General features: G+C 43.8%; 1 protein-coding gene across 3 annotated transcripts in view; it reads left to right on the forward strand.

The window, feature by feature from the left end:
- Window positions 1–2356: 2356 nt before the first annotated feature.
- GPATCH2L (G-patch domain containing 2 like) overlaps window positions 2357–17640 on the forward strand; it is a gene marked incomplete at both ends in the record, with an annotated part of 31433 nt that continues 16149 nt past the window's right edge. The window contains 6 exons of one of the 3 annotated variants that reach the window (XM_082485900.1): window positions 2357–3018; window positions 9515–9579; window positions 12973–13149; window positions 13514–13593; window positions 15663–15730; window positions 16611–16665. In XM_082485900.1, the coding sequence (XP_082342026.1) occupies window positions 2360–3018; window positions 9515–9579; window positions 12973–13149; window positions 13514–13593; window positions 15663–15730; window positions 16611–16665 (1104 nt within the window). Of the gene's footprint in view, window positions 3019–9514; window positions 9580–12972; window positions 13150–13513; window positions 13594–15662; window positions 15731–16518; window positions 16559–16610; window positions 16666–17640 lie in introns of all 3 variants that reach the window. The other 2 variants (XM_082485898.1, XM_082485899.1) reach the window with 2 other exon arrangements.

Raw genomic sequence — 17640 nt, forward strand, 5'->3', positions numbered from 1 at the left:
AATATAAAACCAAGGACCTAAAGGGGGAGCATATGGCCCGGGCTGTCCCCTTTCCCCCCCCCCCCCCGAGCAGGTAAATGATCTGTAATAGCTCCAACCACAGCGGAGAAGCCATCAAGACCCTGACAGCTCCGCGGCCCGATGTGAGCGGCGGCAGGGAGCGGGCGGGGAAGGGGGAAGGGGGTTGGCCCGGCAGTGGGGCCAACCCCTCCCACTCCGCGCTGCCGCCGCCAGACCCGCCCCTCAGGCGGGGCGGACGGGGAGGAAGTGGCCTGGGGAGGCCGGAAGCGCCGTTGACGAGGGGTTGGCTGAGCGGGGCGCTGGCCGGTGAGTGGGGTCGGAGTGAGGCCCGGCGGAGGGTCCCATGGGGAGGGTGGGTGTGTGTGTGTGTGTGTGTGTGCGCGCGCGCGCGCGCCGTGAGGGCACGACTTCCCCGGTAGGGTTGTGCGGCAGAAGTCACCGGTTTCTCCTCCGAGGAGGGAAGGCGGTATGGCCGGGTGGTTGAGGGCGCTGGGGCTTAAGGGAGGCGGCCTGCCGGCGGCAGATGCTTCAGCGGGATGGGGGTGCGGGTGTTTCTGAGCCCGGTAAGAGGCGGGGAGGGAAATCCCGCGTCTGCAAGTCACGGGTGGGGAGAGGGAGGTTGTGAGGTGCGGGGTTTGGCCAGGGCTCGGGTATTGGCTTCCTGACAGCCCGGAGGTATGGGGTGGGATGTTTTTGGCAGTAGGAGTTGGGGCTTGGTCTCATACACCCCGTTCTAAGGAGTACGGGGTCCTGCCTGCCTTGTTTTGCAGTTGAAGTGATGCTGGCTTGCAAACTACCTGTTTTACCATCTGTTCTACTCTTAGCTTTGCTGCTTGTCTACTTTTTGGAAGACTTGATCTTTTTGCTGAGCAGGCTAACGCTTCTCTCTGGCTTACCGATGCTGGGTAGCAAACTAGTTGCAGGCTGTCGTACCCTTAAGGTGTGTAATAGACCATGTTGCTTCAACACAAAAGATGCAACCTTAAGGCCTTTTCAGACACAGAGCACTTGACCCAACTGCTGCAGTAGCGAGATCTCTGCTACCATGGTTAGAAGAGGAATTTAACCCTTGCAAAAGGAAGGAGTGAGTGTTAGCCCAAGAACCGGCAGTTGTCCCAAGTTGAGTTCTCCTGGGCAACTCCAAAGTAAGTATGTAACTTGGTTAATGTTTCAAAGGCTATAGCATACTGTAGCCTAGTGATTATTTGTTGTGGTGGGTTGACTCTGGCTGGACACCAGTTTCCCACCAAAGCTGCTCTATTGCTCCCCCTCCTCAACTGGACGGGGGAGAGAAATATAATGAAAGGCTTGTGGGTTGAGATAAGGACAAGGAGAGATTGTTCACCAGTTATCATCATGGGCAAAACAGACTTGACTTGGGGAAAATTATTTTAATTTGTTACCATTCAAATTAGAGGAGGATAATAAAAACAAATCTTAAAAAACTTTCGCCCCACCCCTACCTTCTTCCCGGGTTTAACTTTACTCCTGATTTCTCTACCTCCTCCCCTCAAGTGGCACAGGGGAATGGGAAATGGGGGTTGTGGTCAGATCATCACTCGTCGTCTCTGCCACTCCATCCTCCACAGAGGGAGGACTTCTCACACTCTTCCCCTGTTCCAGCATGGGGTCCCTCCCACGGTAGACAGTCCTCTATGAACGTCTCTGACGTGAGTCCTTCCTATGGGCTACAGTTCTTCATGAACTGCTCCAGCGTGGGTCCCTTCCACAGGGTCAGAAGTCTGCCAGTAAACCTGCTCCAGTGTGGGTTCCTCTCTCCCCAGGGCCACCTGTCCTGCTAGGAACCTGCTCCCACATGGGCTTCCCATGGTGTCATAGCCTTCTTTGGGCATCCACCTGCTGCGGTATGGGGTCCTCCATGGGCTGCAGGTGGATATCTGCTCCACTGTTAACCTCCATGGCGTGCAGGGGGCCACCCTGCCTCACTGTGGTCTTCACCACAGGCTGCAGGGGAATCTCTCTCTGGTGTCTGGAGCACCTCCTCCCCCTCCTTCTTCACCAGCCTTGGTGTCTGCAGAGTTGTTTCTCACGTGTATTCTTATTCTTCTCTGGCCGTAATTCCGTAGGTTCCCCCTCCCCCCTTAAAGAGGTGCTACTACCGTCACTGATGGGCGCGGCCTTGGCCTGCATCAGGTCCATCTTGGAGCTGGCTGGCAGTGGCTCTGTTGACACAGGAGAAGCTTCTAGCAGCTTCTCACAGAAGCCACCCCTGTAGCCTCCGTGCTACCAAAACCTTGCCACACAAATCCAATACAGTTGGTAGCAGTATTTACGTCTGGAGCTAATTGTTTGTTGTCCTTTTTAGTAGGCATTGCCAATGGATGAACTGGTGCATGACTTGGCCTCAGCTTTAGAGCAGACTTCAGAACAAAACAAGCTGGATGAGCTATGGGAAGAGATGGCCCTAAGCCCACGGCAGCAGCGGCGTCAACTTCGCAAGAGACGGGGTCGTAAACGACGCTCAGACTTCACTCATCAGGCTGAGCATGCTTGCTGCTACAGTGAGGCCTCAGAGTCAAGCTTGGACGAAGCTGTCAAGGATTGCCGTGAGGTGCTGACAGCCAATTTCAGTGACTCTGATGACATGGCAATGGTCAAACGACACCCAGCTCTCAGTGCCACCCTGAGGAGCAAGCAACACTCGTGGCATGAGTCAGACTCCTTTACAGAGAACGCACCCTGTCGACCTCTCAGGCGCCGACGGAAAGTGAAACGTGTGACATCAGAGGTGGCTGCTAGTCTCCAGCAAAAGCTCAGGGTGTCAGAGTGGAACTATGAGAGGGGCTGCAGGTTCAAGTCAGCCAAGAAACAGCGTCTTTCACGCTGGAAAGAAAATACCCCTTGGACATCATCTGGTCATGGCCTTTGTGAATCAGGAGAGAACAGGCCCTTCCTTAGCAAAGGGGGAAGGAAGGAGCGAATGGAGTGTGAAGCTGATGAACAGAAACAGGGCTCAGATGAAAACATGTCAGAATGGTGAGATCTTGGTTTCTTCCCTGTGCTAGTCAGATGGCTGCCTTGCTTGCAGCTGCTTGTAAATTCTGTGCCTTGCTTTTAGAAGTTCTTATCAAAATGATTCAGTGCTGTTCTCTTTTTGAAGAGGAGAAGTATCTCAGCTGCTTCTAAACTGTAGATTTTTTCCAAGGCTTTCCTGTCAATGCTGTACTGATGACCGAAAACACTTCCTTGAAAAGTTGGCAAGCTGATATGTTTTTGGCTCCAGTTACACAAGGAGCCCTCTGAAATGTCTGTGGCCCTGCAGCTACAAAGTGGCATGCTTGTGGCCTGAGGTTTGGAGAGTAAATCCACCATTGACACTTGTGTTGCGTGATTGATATGAACTGATCTAATTTTCTTGTTTTCAGAATTTATTATAAGTAGAAATAGAAAACAGACAACTCTCCCGTTGTGACCGTTAGCCATCTGTGCAGGTACTGTGTGAACCTCAGTCAAAACATCTTGTTTGCAGTTCTGCATATCTGCTCTGGGTCTGGAATAAGGTCCTGGAAGGCTAGCTGTGGGGAAAATGTAGTGAGACGATAAAAAAGTTGGGGAAACTGATGGTGGAGTGGTGTGAATTCACACTGGTGTGAATCAGCTCATGGTTAGGGTTGATGGTAGCTCTGGCTGTGTCCCTAAGCTGCTCCTACTTGCCCTCTCTACTCTCCTGTGTGTATCCAGACCTGTGTAGCACGATGGACTGTCATCTACCAATGACCGTTGACCGTTTCCTTGTAAATATTAGGATAACGATGGAGTGTGGCATGTCTTCGTGTCCAGTTTTGGAGAACTTTGATGAATTTGTGGCAGAATCTGATACAAGAGATGAAAATGAGAAGTGTAAATGTCATGGTCTGAATGTCATTTGACTTGTGTGTCATTCTTGGGAAGTTTTCCCCTTGAGTGTGACTTTTAGTCTTTCTGTAGAAGGTTTGGGGTTATAAAACTGCTGTACGAAGAGATTTTTCAGGTTAGAAAAGAAACAATTGCTGAGAATCAAATGGAAGAGTTTTCTTAATGAACGGCTTACGGAAAGTGAAGAGACTTGTTTATTTGCTCATTATCATTGCGTAAGAAGCAGGAGACATTGAGGAAACATTTAAACCAAAAATTTGTTATTTTTCATAAAACATGAGCTTTGGAACTCTGCCATGGGGCATTTTGGAGGTCAAAAATTTAAATGTGTCCAAAAGGGGGATGTGGAGCACAGATTTATCTCAGGGGCTGTTAAGCATTACAGCCCAGATGGAAGATCCGGCTCAGGAAGTCCTTAAACTGCCGACTGCTAGAAGCTGGAGGAATATACAGAGGAAACAGTCAGTCTGTATTTGTCATGTTCTCATATTCTTTCCTCAAGCATCCACTGTATTAGGCACTGTCAGACAGAGGACAGTGGATTTGGAAAGTATAATTGTTTGATCCAGTATAATTATTAATACGTTAAGGTTCATTTAAGTGTTCTGGGTGTCTCGCTCCTGCAGTTTGTCAGAGTGGACAGGTGGCACTTGGTTATTGAGGGCTTTGTGGATAATAGCTAGAAGTGCAAACTTCTCAGTGGTATTTTCTAGGAGACTGAAAAGCATAGGTTGTAATACGTTCACACTGTCCTGATCCCCTGACAGGGGGCCTACTATAGGGGACCACCTTCCCCCTGAGAGGGGATCACTATTGCATTTTTACTGAATCAGTGTGGTTTGTATGTAACCCTTATGGGGTGGAAGTAGCAAAAAAGTGGTCATTTTTTTTCCTTAAAAAGTGGCTATTGTTCACTTAAAAAGTGGGTGCAAAGAGGGCCTTTTCAAGAGACTAGTGGATGCCTTTTTGCTACTAGATGTTAAGGTACTTTTATCTTTTCAGAGCTATTTGCTGGTAGTCCAGGAAAGGGAATCTGCTGAGTAGCCCCTGAATGTTGGATGTCAGTGGTGATGGACTGAGAGATACCCTTACTTGATGTGGCAGTGATGGACAGTGTTCCTTGAGGTTTTTTTTCCACCAGTCAGAGTCTGTTCCATCATGTCAAACTTGAACTTAAACTAGCAGGCTTTCATCCAGCCTTTATTTGTGCCAGCCTTTAAAAGAGTAAACAAACAGCTTTGTCTGGGCTGTTACTTGAGGACCATGCTGGGAGATTGCTTTGTTCTGTCTCAGTTGTCCCTTGCTCTCAAACTAATTATTGTGCAAGTGTCTGCATCAAATGACATTTACCGTCTGCTGCCAAATCCTTGGAATTCTCTTTGGAAAGCCAGGGGTTGAAATATTTGACCTCTCCAGCACCATATGTGTGAACTGTGCTATGACTCACTAGGGACGGTCAAAGCTGGAGAGAGAAATACATACAACCCTCTTCACTGCAGAGTATCCCTCACAAGCAGTGAAGGATCATGCTTTGGTCTCTGCTGCTCTAAATATAGCACATTGCTGCTAGCAGCAGAGTGAAACTGTGCTTACCTCACTCTCACTCTGCTCTAGCTGTTTTTTTCTGGTACTGTAAGAGAAGTACTTTGCACAGATGTATAACAAGGGCATATCCTGAGGAAGGGAGAAGAAAATTGGATGCCTAGGAGAGCAAATGGTGTGGTTGTCATCATAAGCTGATGGGAGGGAAAGTGACTGATATAGCTTGTGGGACTTGGAAGAAGTCTGTGGTAATCTAGTGATTTATGAAACACTTTGATACTGAACTGGTTCCACTACTGTTTACTCATCTAGCAGTGGGGAGTGTAAAAAAACTGAGAGTTTTTAGGCAAACTATGTTGTATATTCAGAACTGTTTTTTTTTTCCCCCACCTTTTTCCTTCCCTCCACTGACACTTGCTTTTCTTTGTTACATAGGAGCGAATCTCTGTAAATGCTAAAATATCCAGTATTTTCTCTGCTTTCTAGAAGGCTCCTTATCCTAAATCAGATCAAAACCCCACTCCCATTCACTGAGAAAGTTTTGGATATGGATCCTTAATGAGGAGGTAGTTTTTATAGTTTGCATGTGGGACTGCACCCAGTCTTTTCCTGAAGGAAGATATGCTGCAGTGTTGTGATTCAAAGTGTGCGTGAAATGAAATCCTTGAAATTGTTTGCCAGACATGGCAAGAGATGAACACAAATTGAGACAAGGAAGGATATGTGGGAACATGATGAGGAAACGATGATGGTTCTAAATTGTCTAATGACATGACTCAAAGCCCGATATATAAATGATTGAGGAAACAACAGAGGAAGCAAGTGGTCTTAGTTCAAGTAGCCATTTGTATATTTGTACAAAGGAGACAATTAACTGCTAAGACTGTTAGAAGTAACATGCCCTTCTGTCCCTTAATGCTTTGAGATTCCCTGCAGCCATAATAAAGCAAAGGCAAATTATATATTGAGTGCTGAAGTTCTTTCTCTTGCTGGTCTAAGACGAGTACTCCCAGAATGGTCTGGGTTTGGCTTGAGGGCAGAACAAACCATAGCACAAGAACTGTCTGAAAAATCACTTTGAATAATGTGCTTACTAGTGAGAGATGTGCAGTTTGTCTAATCCACTCTCAAGTGCTATAACTCTTAATGTGACTTTTTCAAACTGGGGATTGTACTGAACCACCAATGCTGTGTGACTTCACTGGCTTGATGCTGATGTGTTTGTTGTGTTTTAACCCAGATAAGCAGCTCAGCCCCACACAGCCACCCGCTCACTCCTTCACAGTTGCAGGAGGGAGAGAATTGGAAAAGTGAGAAAACTCGTGGGTTGAGATAAAGTCAGTTTAATAGATAAAGCAAAAGCTGTGCATACTAGCAAAGCAAAATAAGGAATTCATTCACTGCTTCCCATTGGCAGGTAGATGTTTAGCCATTTCCAGGAAAGCAGGGCTCCTTCATGTGTAATAGTTAGTTGGGAAGACGAATACTGTAACTCCAGATGTCCCCCTCTTCCTCCTTATTTCCCCCAGCTTTTATTGCTGAGCACCACATTGTATGGTGTGGGATATCCCTCTGGGCAGTTTGGGTCAGCTGTCCTGGATATGTCCCCTCCCAGCATCTTGTGCACCCCCAGCCTACTCACTGGCAGGGCAGTGTGAGAAGCCGAGACAGCCTTGGCACTGTTTAAGCACTGTTGAGCAATAACTAAAACATCAGTGCGTTATCCACTCTGTTTTGGTCACAAATCCAAAATATAGCACCATAGAGCTACTACGAGGGAAATTTAACTCTATCCCAGCCAAAACCAGTACAGTATTCTGGCCTGGGAGTGTAACCAGTGCTCCTCCTGACCATGCAGTGCAGTTGCTTTACTCTGGAAGGGAGCTGTTTCAATGACAGCCTGCAGTAGCACTCAAGAACCTGGCTAAGCTGATGAATTGGAGGCCAGTCCCTCTGTAAAGAAAAAATTCCTCTCTCTTGGAAGGCAAGTGACAAAGACAGAGTGTTCAGCTTCCCCTCCTTCTCCAGCCCAGCCTGACCTTCTGCAGCCCCTCGGTGCCTCTTGTTTTCTTATTTTTATAGAAAATCAATATCCCTTCTGACACAAACAATAGCTCAGGCGAAAGAATAAATGGGGGAAACCTGAGATCTCTGTCCATCACCTCTCACTTTAACTCCCTCAAACTATTTAATTATAAGCATGCTTTGCTCCAGGTGTTTGCAACAGTGAAATTGCTAAATGAGGACCATTTTAACCAAAGATTGTGTGATCAATAACACTCTATAGCAGTAGCTTGTCGGATCAATAGCATTCATTATTTCATGGTTAAGGTAAGTAGCCTCCTTTGCAAGCGGAGGTCATTAATCAGTGCTTACTGGGCCTGCAGAAAGGCTTGCGTAGGAGTCTAGTTTGTGTTCAGCCCTGAAGTGTAAAAGGGGTGGTGAAGAGGGTGAGATCTGTGAAAGTTCGTTCCAGTAAAACACTGGCAGTAATGTGTATGTATAAGAAACTAAAGAGCTCTTAGTACAACAGGGTGCTTAAAGTACTGTTAATATGATCTGGAATCTTGACTTAATGCTTTTTCCTTTCTCAGGCACCTATCCTCAGAGGATGCTAAAACCCTTATGAAGCAGTCACTCAATCCTCGCATCTGCTGCTTGTGAGGACTATTAATCCAGATTTTCAAAAGGGAAAGCAGACACGCTAAGAGATTTGCCCAGGGTCATACAGTGAGTTGGTAGGAGAGCTAGGAATGAAATGAATGACTCGTGGTTCTTGGTCCTTGGCCTTAATTGCTATGGTGTATATGTGGGAGGGTGAATGGATGGCCAAACTTTGTAATGGATTGATTTGGAATTTGATATTACCTTACATACTGAAATGTAGGAATGATGTACAGCCTGTTCATCCTTTAAGTTTAAATGGCCTTTATACAACGATGAAGATGCAGAGTTTGTAGATATCCAGCATGATGAGTTGATTTGACTACACTTCAGAGTGTATTTTCTAAGAGCAATTATAGGCTCACAAAATGAGGTTTTATTAGGTGCCTGCAATTCTTTAGGGTGATGCATTTTGTGATCCCTCATCCTTCAGCCTTTTGAATCAAGGGGTATCCAGTTGATACTGGTGTCCAGTATGATCCAATTTCCCTGGAAAAGAGGGACCCAGAGATGCTTTCTAATAGCATGCCCCGATCGGAGATTGATTCTAGTGCTGAGTTATACCTGACGTTTGCATCTAAGGCCTTAGTGCTAAGGAGGTGGGCAGTAAGTGGTTTCTGCTTGTTCTGATATCTCTCAGCTAAATCAGAGGAAGTGTTGCCCAAAGTGTCCAAGGATTGATTTAATATCAGCATTAAAGCCATCAGTTGCCTGGGACTGACCTGAGCATGTACTTCTGCTGCAAATATTCATCCAGCTTTACAGTCAATTAACAGCTTCCTACACATTAATTTCTAGTTTAATTCTTTGATTGAAGAATTAAGTCTCCTGTAACTGCTTCAGCAAATGCAAAGCATGCTGTCAGAACGTTGTATTCAGCAGCAGCAAGTCATGCTGTGCTAAGGTATTTGCCTGAAGAGTTGTGGATGTACCAGCTGCTCTTCCCTACAAATAAAATAAAAGTTGCTGCAGATCGAATGGGGGGGTTATGTAACTGTATAACATTTTTGAGAAAAAGGAATCTGAAGTAAAAAACTTCAGAGGCTTTTCGGTAGCTGTTAAGTGACCCAAGGACAGAGTTTTTAACTGCACTTAATTTCCTAGTGAGTATTCCAGACAATGTCATAGTTAGGTTATTAACTATAGTACCCGAGGCAAATGCCATTGTATTAATTACTTTTTGATAACTTAGAACTAGACAAGATAAAGGATTCTACTCTTAAGTGATGCAGCTTTGCTAGGTTTTAACTGAAAGCAATTATGTCCCGTGCTAGAGCCAGCCATGTGTTTGAAATGCAATTTCTGTGAGATGTGTAAAACATTTTGGGCTCAGAGAAGCCTAGTAAAGTGGTTTTTGGTTTGTATCTGCTGCAATTGTAACAATGGGGGGTTTTGTTTGTTTGTTTTCCAGTGAAACCAGCAGTGTATGCAGCAGCAGTGACACTGGCCTGTTTACCAATGATGAGGGCCGCCAAGGTAACACCTGTCCTGTGATTTTCCTCATGTGTTGCTGGGGAATTTCTCTAGTTTCTTTACAAACACAAAGAAAGATCTGTGTTTGAAGAGGCGCAGAGAGGGAAGTATGGGAGAAAGGGCAATGGTTGCGAGGGGCTTGGAGTTAAGAAATGAGCTGAGGGTTACAAATGTGTTATTTTGGTAACAGTACCCTGTTCCTGCTGAAATTCTTTGTGTATTAGATCCATAACATTTGAAATAAAAGCAGCTATTATTATGGAAAGGCACAGAAATGCAAGAGGAGTTTTAGAGCTCTCCATAATGAAAGAGCAGAGCTTATGATTTGTTTCTATTGGTGTTTTAATTGTTGTCTACATACCATTAGTGCCTGAATCTGTTAGTTGTTTTCTTTATGGGCAGGAAGAGACAATGTGAAAAAGAAATCAGTTAGTACTGACAAGTCATCTGATGGACTGTGCTAAGAAGACAACGGTAATATCTGTTAGAGTTTATTCCTTTAAATACACATTCCTCCCTTGCTCTGGTGTGCATTAGTTGAGCCTAGTATTTTCAATCTCTGTTGTAGAAATGGTTTCTTCGGAGGTTGGAGTGCAGAGTGTAATCTGTTTTTATTTATCATTGACAGCACAGTGTCCAGTTTATGGGGGATATGGCAGAAGTAAGTGTGAAAGAGGTTGTAGTAGGCACATAGGCACTCAGGACTATTATATTTGGAGCAGGTGGAATGTGACCCTAGAGACCTGTAATTCTGCGCAGCTTCTGCTGGTGTGCACTCTGATTCTGTCACATTTCACAAGCTAAGATTTGGATGAGGTCTCTTCTGGGAATATATGAGTGCTAAAGGAAGTAGTATCAGTAACTCAGTAGGAAATGCTACTTCCACTAGCTTGTTACTGACCCAGGTATCTGTGTGCGAGGCAACATGATGATAGCAAATATACTTATGTATTTTCTGATGATATGTTAGGCTGTAGGGCCGATCTGTTGTGATCTTAGGTGGCTATAATACTTTTCCTAAGACTAAGTATTTCAAATATCAGCTTTGACCTTTGTTGAAAAAAAAAACCCACCACCTGTTTCCAGCCTCCCATCCTTCAAAAGGAGCAGAAAAGTCAAATCTTTCGTCTTCTCTTTTTACCGATGACTATTCTGGGGGAGCTGAAATTAGTGAGCACTTACATATCAGATGACGAAGCAGGGTGGTGACTGAAGTGTTGAATTTTTACTTCATCACCTGAGGCAAGATTGATGTAGACTGGATAAGTGTGTGTGTGTGCGTGTATATGTATCTGTCTCTCTCTACACTTGTCTATATACTTGCCCTGGTTTTATACCCTGTTTTAGACATTAACTTTTAGCTGCTACTAGAAGTAAGATATCCGGTATACAAGAGCATGTAGAATATACTACTTAAATAAATTAATAAAATCCAATTACAGCCTGCCCTGTCTAGGTACTAGAAGTGATTTGACATCCTAGTCATCAGGTCTCTGTTCAAACAGTTTGTACTACAATAGCTTTCTGGCCAAGATGTTTTAGCTTACAGTTATGTAAAAAAGGGTTAAAAACTATTGTACTTTCAGGTTAAATAAGAAACATCTCCCTTTCCTTTTTATAGAAAATTTCAAGTCCTAAAATAAATAATAAACAACAGCTGTCCACTTCAGAGAGGTGGAGAGAGCGCAAAACCTTTTTTTTTTGGTCACAGATCATTATCTTAGTTTTCTAATACAATTCCAAACTGAATAATGAGAAATTTAAGATAGCAGCATACTTAAATTTAATATGGTATTTTCCCCCCCTTCTTTTGAGGTTTTGTCATGTAATACTTGTGCTGTTGCTAATTAAATAGGTTGTCTTTGCAATTCAGGTACAAGTGCACTTTTGTGAGCAGAGAATGGTCCTAGTTTATAATTTGATTGTAATTTTTTTTTGTTAAATGCATGGGGATCTCTCACAAAGTTACTGCAGTACCAGCATAAGATCCTGATTGTTAAAGTTAGTCTTGTGAGAATAGTGATTTGAGATATGACAGTACGCTATGCTCATAGATCCAAAACTGTAGGGATATTTTTGCACAAATTATGATCATTTAGAAGAACTATCCAACATTATTTAGTTTTAATTTACTATAAGGTGGGTAGGGATATTTATATTTTAAAATGTATTTGTCACAAGCATGCTAGGTCAACTGACATACCACAGAAGTAAAAAAACAATGTCAGAGGTTTGAGATGAAGTGTTCTGGCTGTCCTACCTGTTGCTCATTGGAGTTGCTTTTAGGTGTTGCTTCTTCTGTTGTGTGCAAGATTTCAGCATTCTTACCAGGATAAGTTTTTTCTTTTTCTTGTATTCTTTTTTTCTTTTGTCTGGAAAGATAAGTAGGTAGGCATAATGGACTTCAGTCAGGGATAATGTAACTTGGTGAGGAAAGGAGAATAAGTGGGGATGCTTGAGTTGAGACTTAATGGTAGACAAATGAGAGTTTTCCCTAAGGCAGGTGTGTTAGTTTTCTAAGGCAAGGTGAAGCACCTTGCAATTACATGGGAGTGTTTGTTAGCTGGGCTACTGAAAAGCTAAGTGTGTCAGGTTCTTTGCCCTCTTCCTGCTTTTTTCTTACGCTGCTCACAAGCTAGTGCTCTCAGGGGATTTCTGGCCGGGCAGATTTAGCATGAGTGGTGTCTGATGCAGTTCAGTTTTAGACTGCAACTGTATTAATTACAGTGACCCAGCTTTATGGAAACTTTGGTCATGACTTCTGTTGCTGCTCCTCTAGTTTTGCAGAAGGTTTGTAGTTCTTACAGATTCTAAGAAACTTTGATTGAGGCATACTCACAGCATGGTTAGTACTTAGACTCAGTGACCATTTCTAGTAGTTGTGTATTTTCCTCTTAGCTGCTGTCTTAGGAGACTAGGGATCTTTCTCATCAGCGAGTATGCTCCTTTTGCTTACTCTGTGAGCCTAGTCTTCTCCTGTGTGAAATCTGTCCTGTGACAGCTTATAACTTGTGCCAAATGATTAGCCTCTACCTCTGTCACAGTAATTACTTCAGAGAAAGAGTTGTGCATAAGACATCACACCACATTGAACTAAGGTTGATGAGATGCAGCTGCAACAGAGTGCTAAAGCTGCCCTAGGCAGGCCTATAAAGAGGGCTTTGTTCTATAGGGAAATTCTGTAGACTGATGAGTTGGATAGTTTAAAGCATTTAGTGAGGCCCCATAGTTACTGCAGATCATTGAAACAGAATACAAATATAAGACTTTTCAGGAAGGAATTCCTAATGAGACTTCAGCTGTTTCACATCCAGAAGTGCCTACCTGTAGTATTTTGTGGGACTGTCACAGGGCACATTGATGTTACTTGTGGCTAATTCCATGCTATTTCTTTAGGAGATGATGAGCAAAGTGACTGGTTTTATGAAGGAGAATGTGTTCCAGGATTCACTGTCCCCAACCTTCTTCCTAAGTGGGGAGCTGACCACCGGTCTGAAGTGGAGCGAATTGACTCAGGCCTGGACAAGCTCTCAGATTCCACGTTCCTCTTGCCCTCACGGCCAGCTCAGAGAGGTGAGGTCCATAAGGAATGCCATAGAGAATTTTTGATATGATGGCAAGGGTAGATTCTGTTCATAGGTGCTGCAATTTAAACTGATATCAGTGATCCATTTTTTTAATGATCCAGTTAAAAATAACTGTGCTACTGGAGAGGATACAATACTCATACCAGCTGCCCACATTCTTGAGTCTTCTTTTATTTTAAATAGGGATTTTATATGAGTTGTGAATAAATTGGCATATCTACCGTCTTGCAGATTGAGAAACAGGAGACAGAGGATCTGATTTGACTCCTGAACTAACTATTTTTCCTGGTGGTTTTGTCAGGAAGAATCTTCTGTATTTGTTGCTCAGTTTTTCTGGGTTTGGTTTTCAGGATTTCACGCTCGCCTGAATCGCCTTCCAGGAGCTGCTGCCCGTTGTCTCCGAAAAGGTCGGAGGAGGCTTGTTGGCAAGGTATTCCCTTTTGCAAGATAATAATTTTGTATTTCCAATGCTGATCCTAAAGTACTGTTCTAAGATATCATGTGAGTTGTTTTCTGCAGGGAGGGGCCTTGTACATTTTTTGTTTCATGTATTGTTTGATTTGTTTAACTGCTTTGAGTGTCAGAAGTTGATTGAGTGACTAAGTGGAATTTAAGGCAGATTTGGAGTGGCAAAGACAGTTGATCAGCGCTAACAGCAGTATGAAAGAAGGTCTGAAGACGAATGACAGGGAGTGTAAATATCAAGAAGATTTAGACAGAATGTAGGGGAAAATGATGATGGCATGAGATTTGTGCATGCTCATAATCTGAGACTGCAAGGGCAAAGAGGTGACTCAAAGGTGAGAGAAGGCCAAATTTTAGATAAGGAAGCAGACTGATATGAATGGCAGCCAAGGAAGGTGGTTTAGCTGTTGCATTTTTAGTGGGGAGACAGAATAATAAAAGGATAGATTTAATAACGCAGACAAAGTTACCCAAAGCCATTGACTAGGTTTATTGTATGTAGGGCAAACAACAAACAAAATATTAGTCCTGTTTCTAAAGGAATAAACAATACTTTGCATATGCCTGTGTAAAAGAGGGAGGGATACACCTTATCGGGTCTGGATATTGAAGTGTTGAACGCTGCTCTCTGTTGTAAAAGATGTTCCTGAGAAGGAAGGTGTTGGTTATGTTTGGCTTTACTTCTATTGGGATGTGCTCTGTGCTTTTGAAAGTACTGGCATATGTTCTGAGCAGACTGGTTTTAGAGAGTCTGTTAGCGAGGTGTGTTAGAGGGGCCTGGAGGCTAGAGGAGCGTGACTTCTTCCTTGTGTTCAGTCACACTTGAAAGATCCTTGTTTGCTCCTTCTTTCTTCCACTCACCTTAGTTGTAACCAGTGTTTAAAATATGAATCCTCAACTGGCAAGGGACTGGCTTTGGGTAGGGTTCCTCAGGCCACCTGCAAGTGGCTGGGCTTGTTGGCAGCACCTCTAATGATCCAAATGAGAAGGATAATATTTACTTGTTTAATTCATCTTCATCACCTTAAAGGGATCTTTGTCATTTGCAGCGGAGGTCACTGCTCCCCCTTCCCCATCTCTCTCTAAACGGTAATCATAAATAATGAGTTTCATTCAGAGCTCCCCGCCAGCGAGCTGCTAATTACCAAAAGTACGGCTTGTAATTTGCACAGTAACAAACCATAAATTTAAACATTACAGCACTTTAAGTTAATAATTTTCCTGCTGTAACAAATAGCCCCCTTTTCACCCCTGCTGCTACAACTTCCCCCAAACTTTGAGTATGTTTTGCCTATGTACCTGACACAAATTTTGAAGAATCTTATCTGTGAAACTCTTTTACCCTCATCTTCAGACCCTTACTGCAAAGTATATTTTTTTTCTTGGAGGTAGTTGCTGTGCAGATATGAACAGCTGGTGCTTCAGGCTGTGTGTGTACTTGTAAGCCAGCATCGAGCACATACACAGGGCAGTGTCTTGCAGGGAGAAACGTGCTCCCAGAGCAAGTCCTTTCTCCTAGGATCTATCTTTTATTTAGCTGCTAGAGGTCCTGCTGCTGAATTGCTGCTTTCAGAAGGGGCAAAATCCTTATGCGTACTCCTTGTTACAGTCACCTGTGCTTGGTGAATCCCCATGGTTAATGGGACAGTGTGATGTCCTGTTTCTGGCCCAGCTGACCCCAACAACCTAGAAATAAGGACTTTTCAGCCGTTTCCCCTGTTCTTGACTGTGTCCTTGTGCTCCATACTTTGTACTGGTCCAGTCCTTGTTGTGCCCCTGTGCAAGCAATTATTGTCGCTGAAATAATAAAAACAAAGCCCCACAATAAAACTGAATGATTTTCTGCCACTCTAATTAGTTTAATCAGCTCAGTTGAGGTTCTAAAAGGATGGTGAATATGTTTAGCTGAGAGCAGGTTGGGAAGGAAAGGGTGTGGTCCAGGGGAGCAAGATCTGTTCTTATTGGCAGCAACAAACTATTATGTTTGTTCACTGTGTGAGAGTTTGCAACCTTTTACCTGTCTTTGTGTTTCAGGAGACCTCCATGAGCACTCTGGGCACCGAGAGGCTAGGTCATATTGTTAGTGATCCGCGCCAGAAAGAGTAAGGCCCTTAACAGCTGTTGTGTAGAACTTCGGGAGGGGAGGAAGAACTATAGGGTTGTCTTCTGTCCTGGGACTGAAGGGATTGAAGAGCTGGTGGTAACTTAAGCATGCAGTGACCTGTGGAATGGGAGATAGTCCTCTACTGACAGCTTCTCTGTTTCCTTATTTGCAATTGCTGACTTCCCTTTTGTTTATAAGGCTGCCCCACAGTGTCGACACTGCTCAAATACCCTTTGGGTTACAGCTTTTTCTTTCCCCCTCCATGTGCCATTGTAATAATTGCGGATCTTCTGCACAGTATGAGAAGACTGCACCCTATATGTTAGTTATTTAAAAAGCTTCTCTGTGGAGTCATGCTATGGGTGCTAACCCAGACTGCACAAATGATGCTGACAAGGCACACGCAAAATTGCTTTCCCTTTCTTTGGTGTTCTGTCTCTTTCCCCAACTAATGTATTTTAATTGTGATCAGCACTGGAAATAGTCAGTGCCTATCCTTTGGCATCCCTCTGATCCTATTCTTGTTGGGCAATAGGTAGGTAAGGGTGGCACCTCTTGACTGTAGTGCAGTGGGTCCAGCTTTCACCAGCTGTTGGTATCAAGTTTTCTTCCTTGGATCTGACATTTGTTGTTTTTAATATGAGTCCTGCTGATGTTTAATCTTTCTTCTTCTCCTTCCATCTTTGTTCTTCTCTTCCTCTTCTCTCCTTACCCCCAATCTTCCCCCCTGTGTTCATTCCTTCCTTGGCATTGCTCCCACCTGTCCTTCCGACTGCCTCCTTCCAGTTTTTGGCTACCATCCATGGGGAAGAGAGATCGCAACCAGGTAAGCTGACTCTGCTCTACCTTTTTTATTTTCTTGGTTTCCTTCTCTCTAGAAAGAACAAAGTGCCGGCTTCTGATTTCCCACACTCTGTGGCCTGTGCACATGAGGTAAGGCAGCCCTGTCCTTTCTCATTTTGGTAACTGATGTCTTCTGGGCTTTGAACACAACCCATGTCTCAGGCATTATATTGTTTATTTAAACTCAGTAGCTCAGGAACTCCTTTGTTTATCTCCCCCTTTCAGGTTAGTGTAGGCCTTCCTCTCTGACAGTGAGTGGGAGGGAAAATGCCTCTTGGCAGGAGGAGCTTTGGCCTCTCAAAATTCCATAAGAATTGGAACATTTTTCTCTTTTTAAATGTGTTGCTTTGCCTTGTTTGGCTTAGGCTTCTACCTGATAGCCTCATCAACAGAGAAGGGAAAAAATGGCGAGCTGATTGTAGTTAAATAGCAGCCGTAACAGGAAAATGTAAGGGGTGATAAGCAAGAGAAATAGTCATGCTTGTAATGGAAACTCTTGTCCGTGCACTTTTATATTCTCCAGTAAGTGTTTCATAGCTTCAGTGCTAGGAGGCTTTTTTACTTAAGTTGTAAGAGCTCAGGTTCTCAATAGCAGAAAGCAAAAAGGATCTTCCACTTGAGCAGTGGTGTTGTAACAGTGCTCCTAGCTGTGCACACTCCCTTCTATTCCTTTGCAAGTTGGTTTTTGGTTGGTGAGGAGTAGAATTGAAATCTGTTTTACCCTTCAGGTGACTAAAAATACATACATGGTAAGAAATAATTTTCAGGCCTTTGTGCAGTTGTGTATTTTCTGTTCATGAGAACGTTTCACGTAGACTTTTATATTGCTAAAGATAAGAATGATAGCTACATAAGCTTTAAAATGAACAAAATAAATTACTTTTGTTTTTCTTAAATGAACTTGAATCAGCTGCACAGGGTTACTGGTGATTCTTCCTACTGTGCAGCTGCAGCATTATTTCACTGACAGTAAACTAACAGTCCAGCTGAAGGAGGAGCTCCCTGATAGCAGCAGCTTTGTGGTGCACAGTGCCTCTTCTTTCTCAGAAAGGTTGAAGGCAAAGG

The sequence above is a fragment of the Vanellus vanellus genome, assembly GCF_965231255.1.
Source record: "Vanellus vanellus genome assembly, chromosome: 6".
In the NCBI taxonomy this organism is placed as follows: Eukaryota; Metazoa; Chordata; class Aves; order Charadriiformes; family Charadriidae; genus Vanellus; species Vanellus vanellus.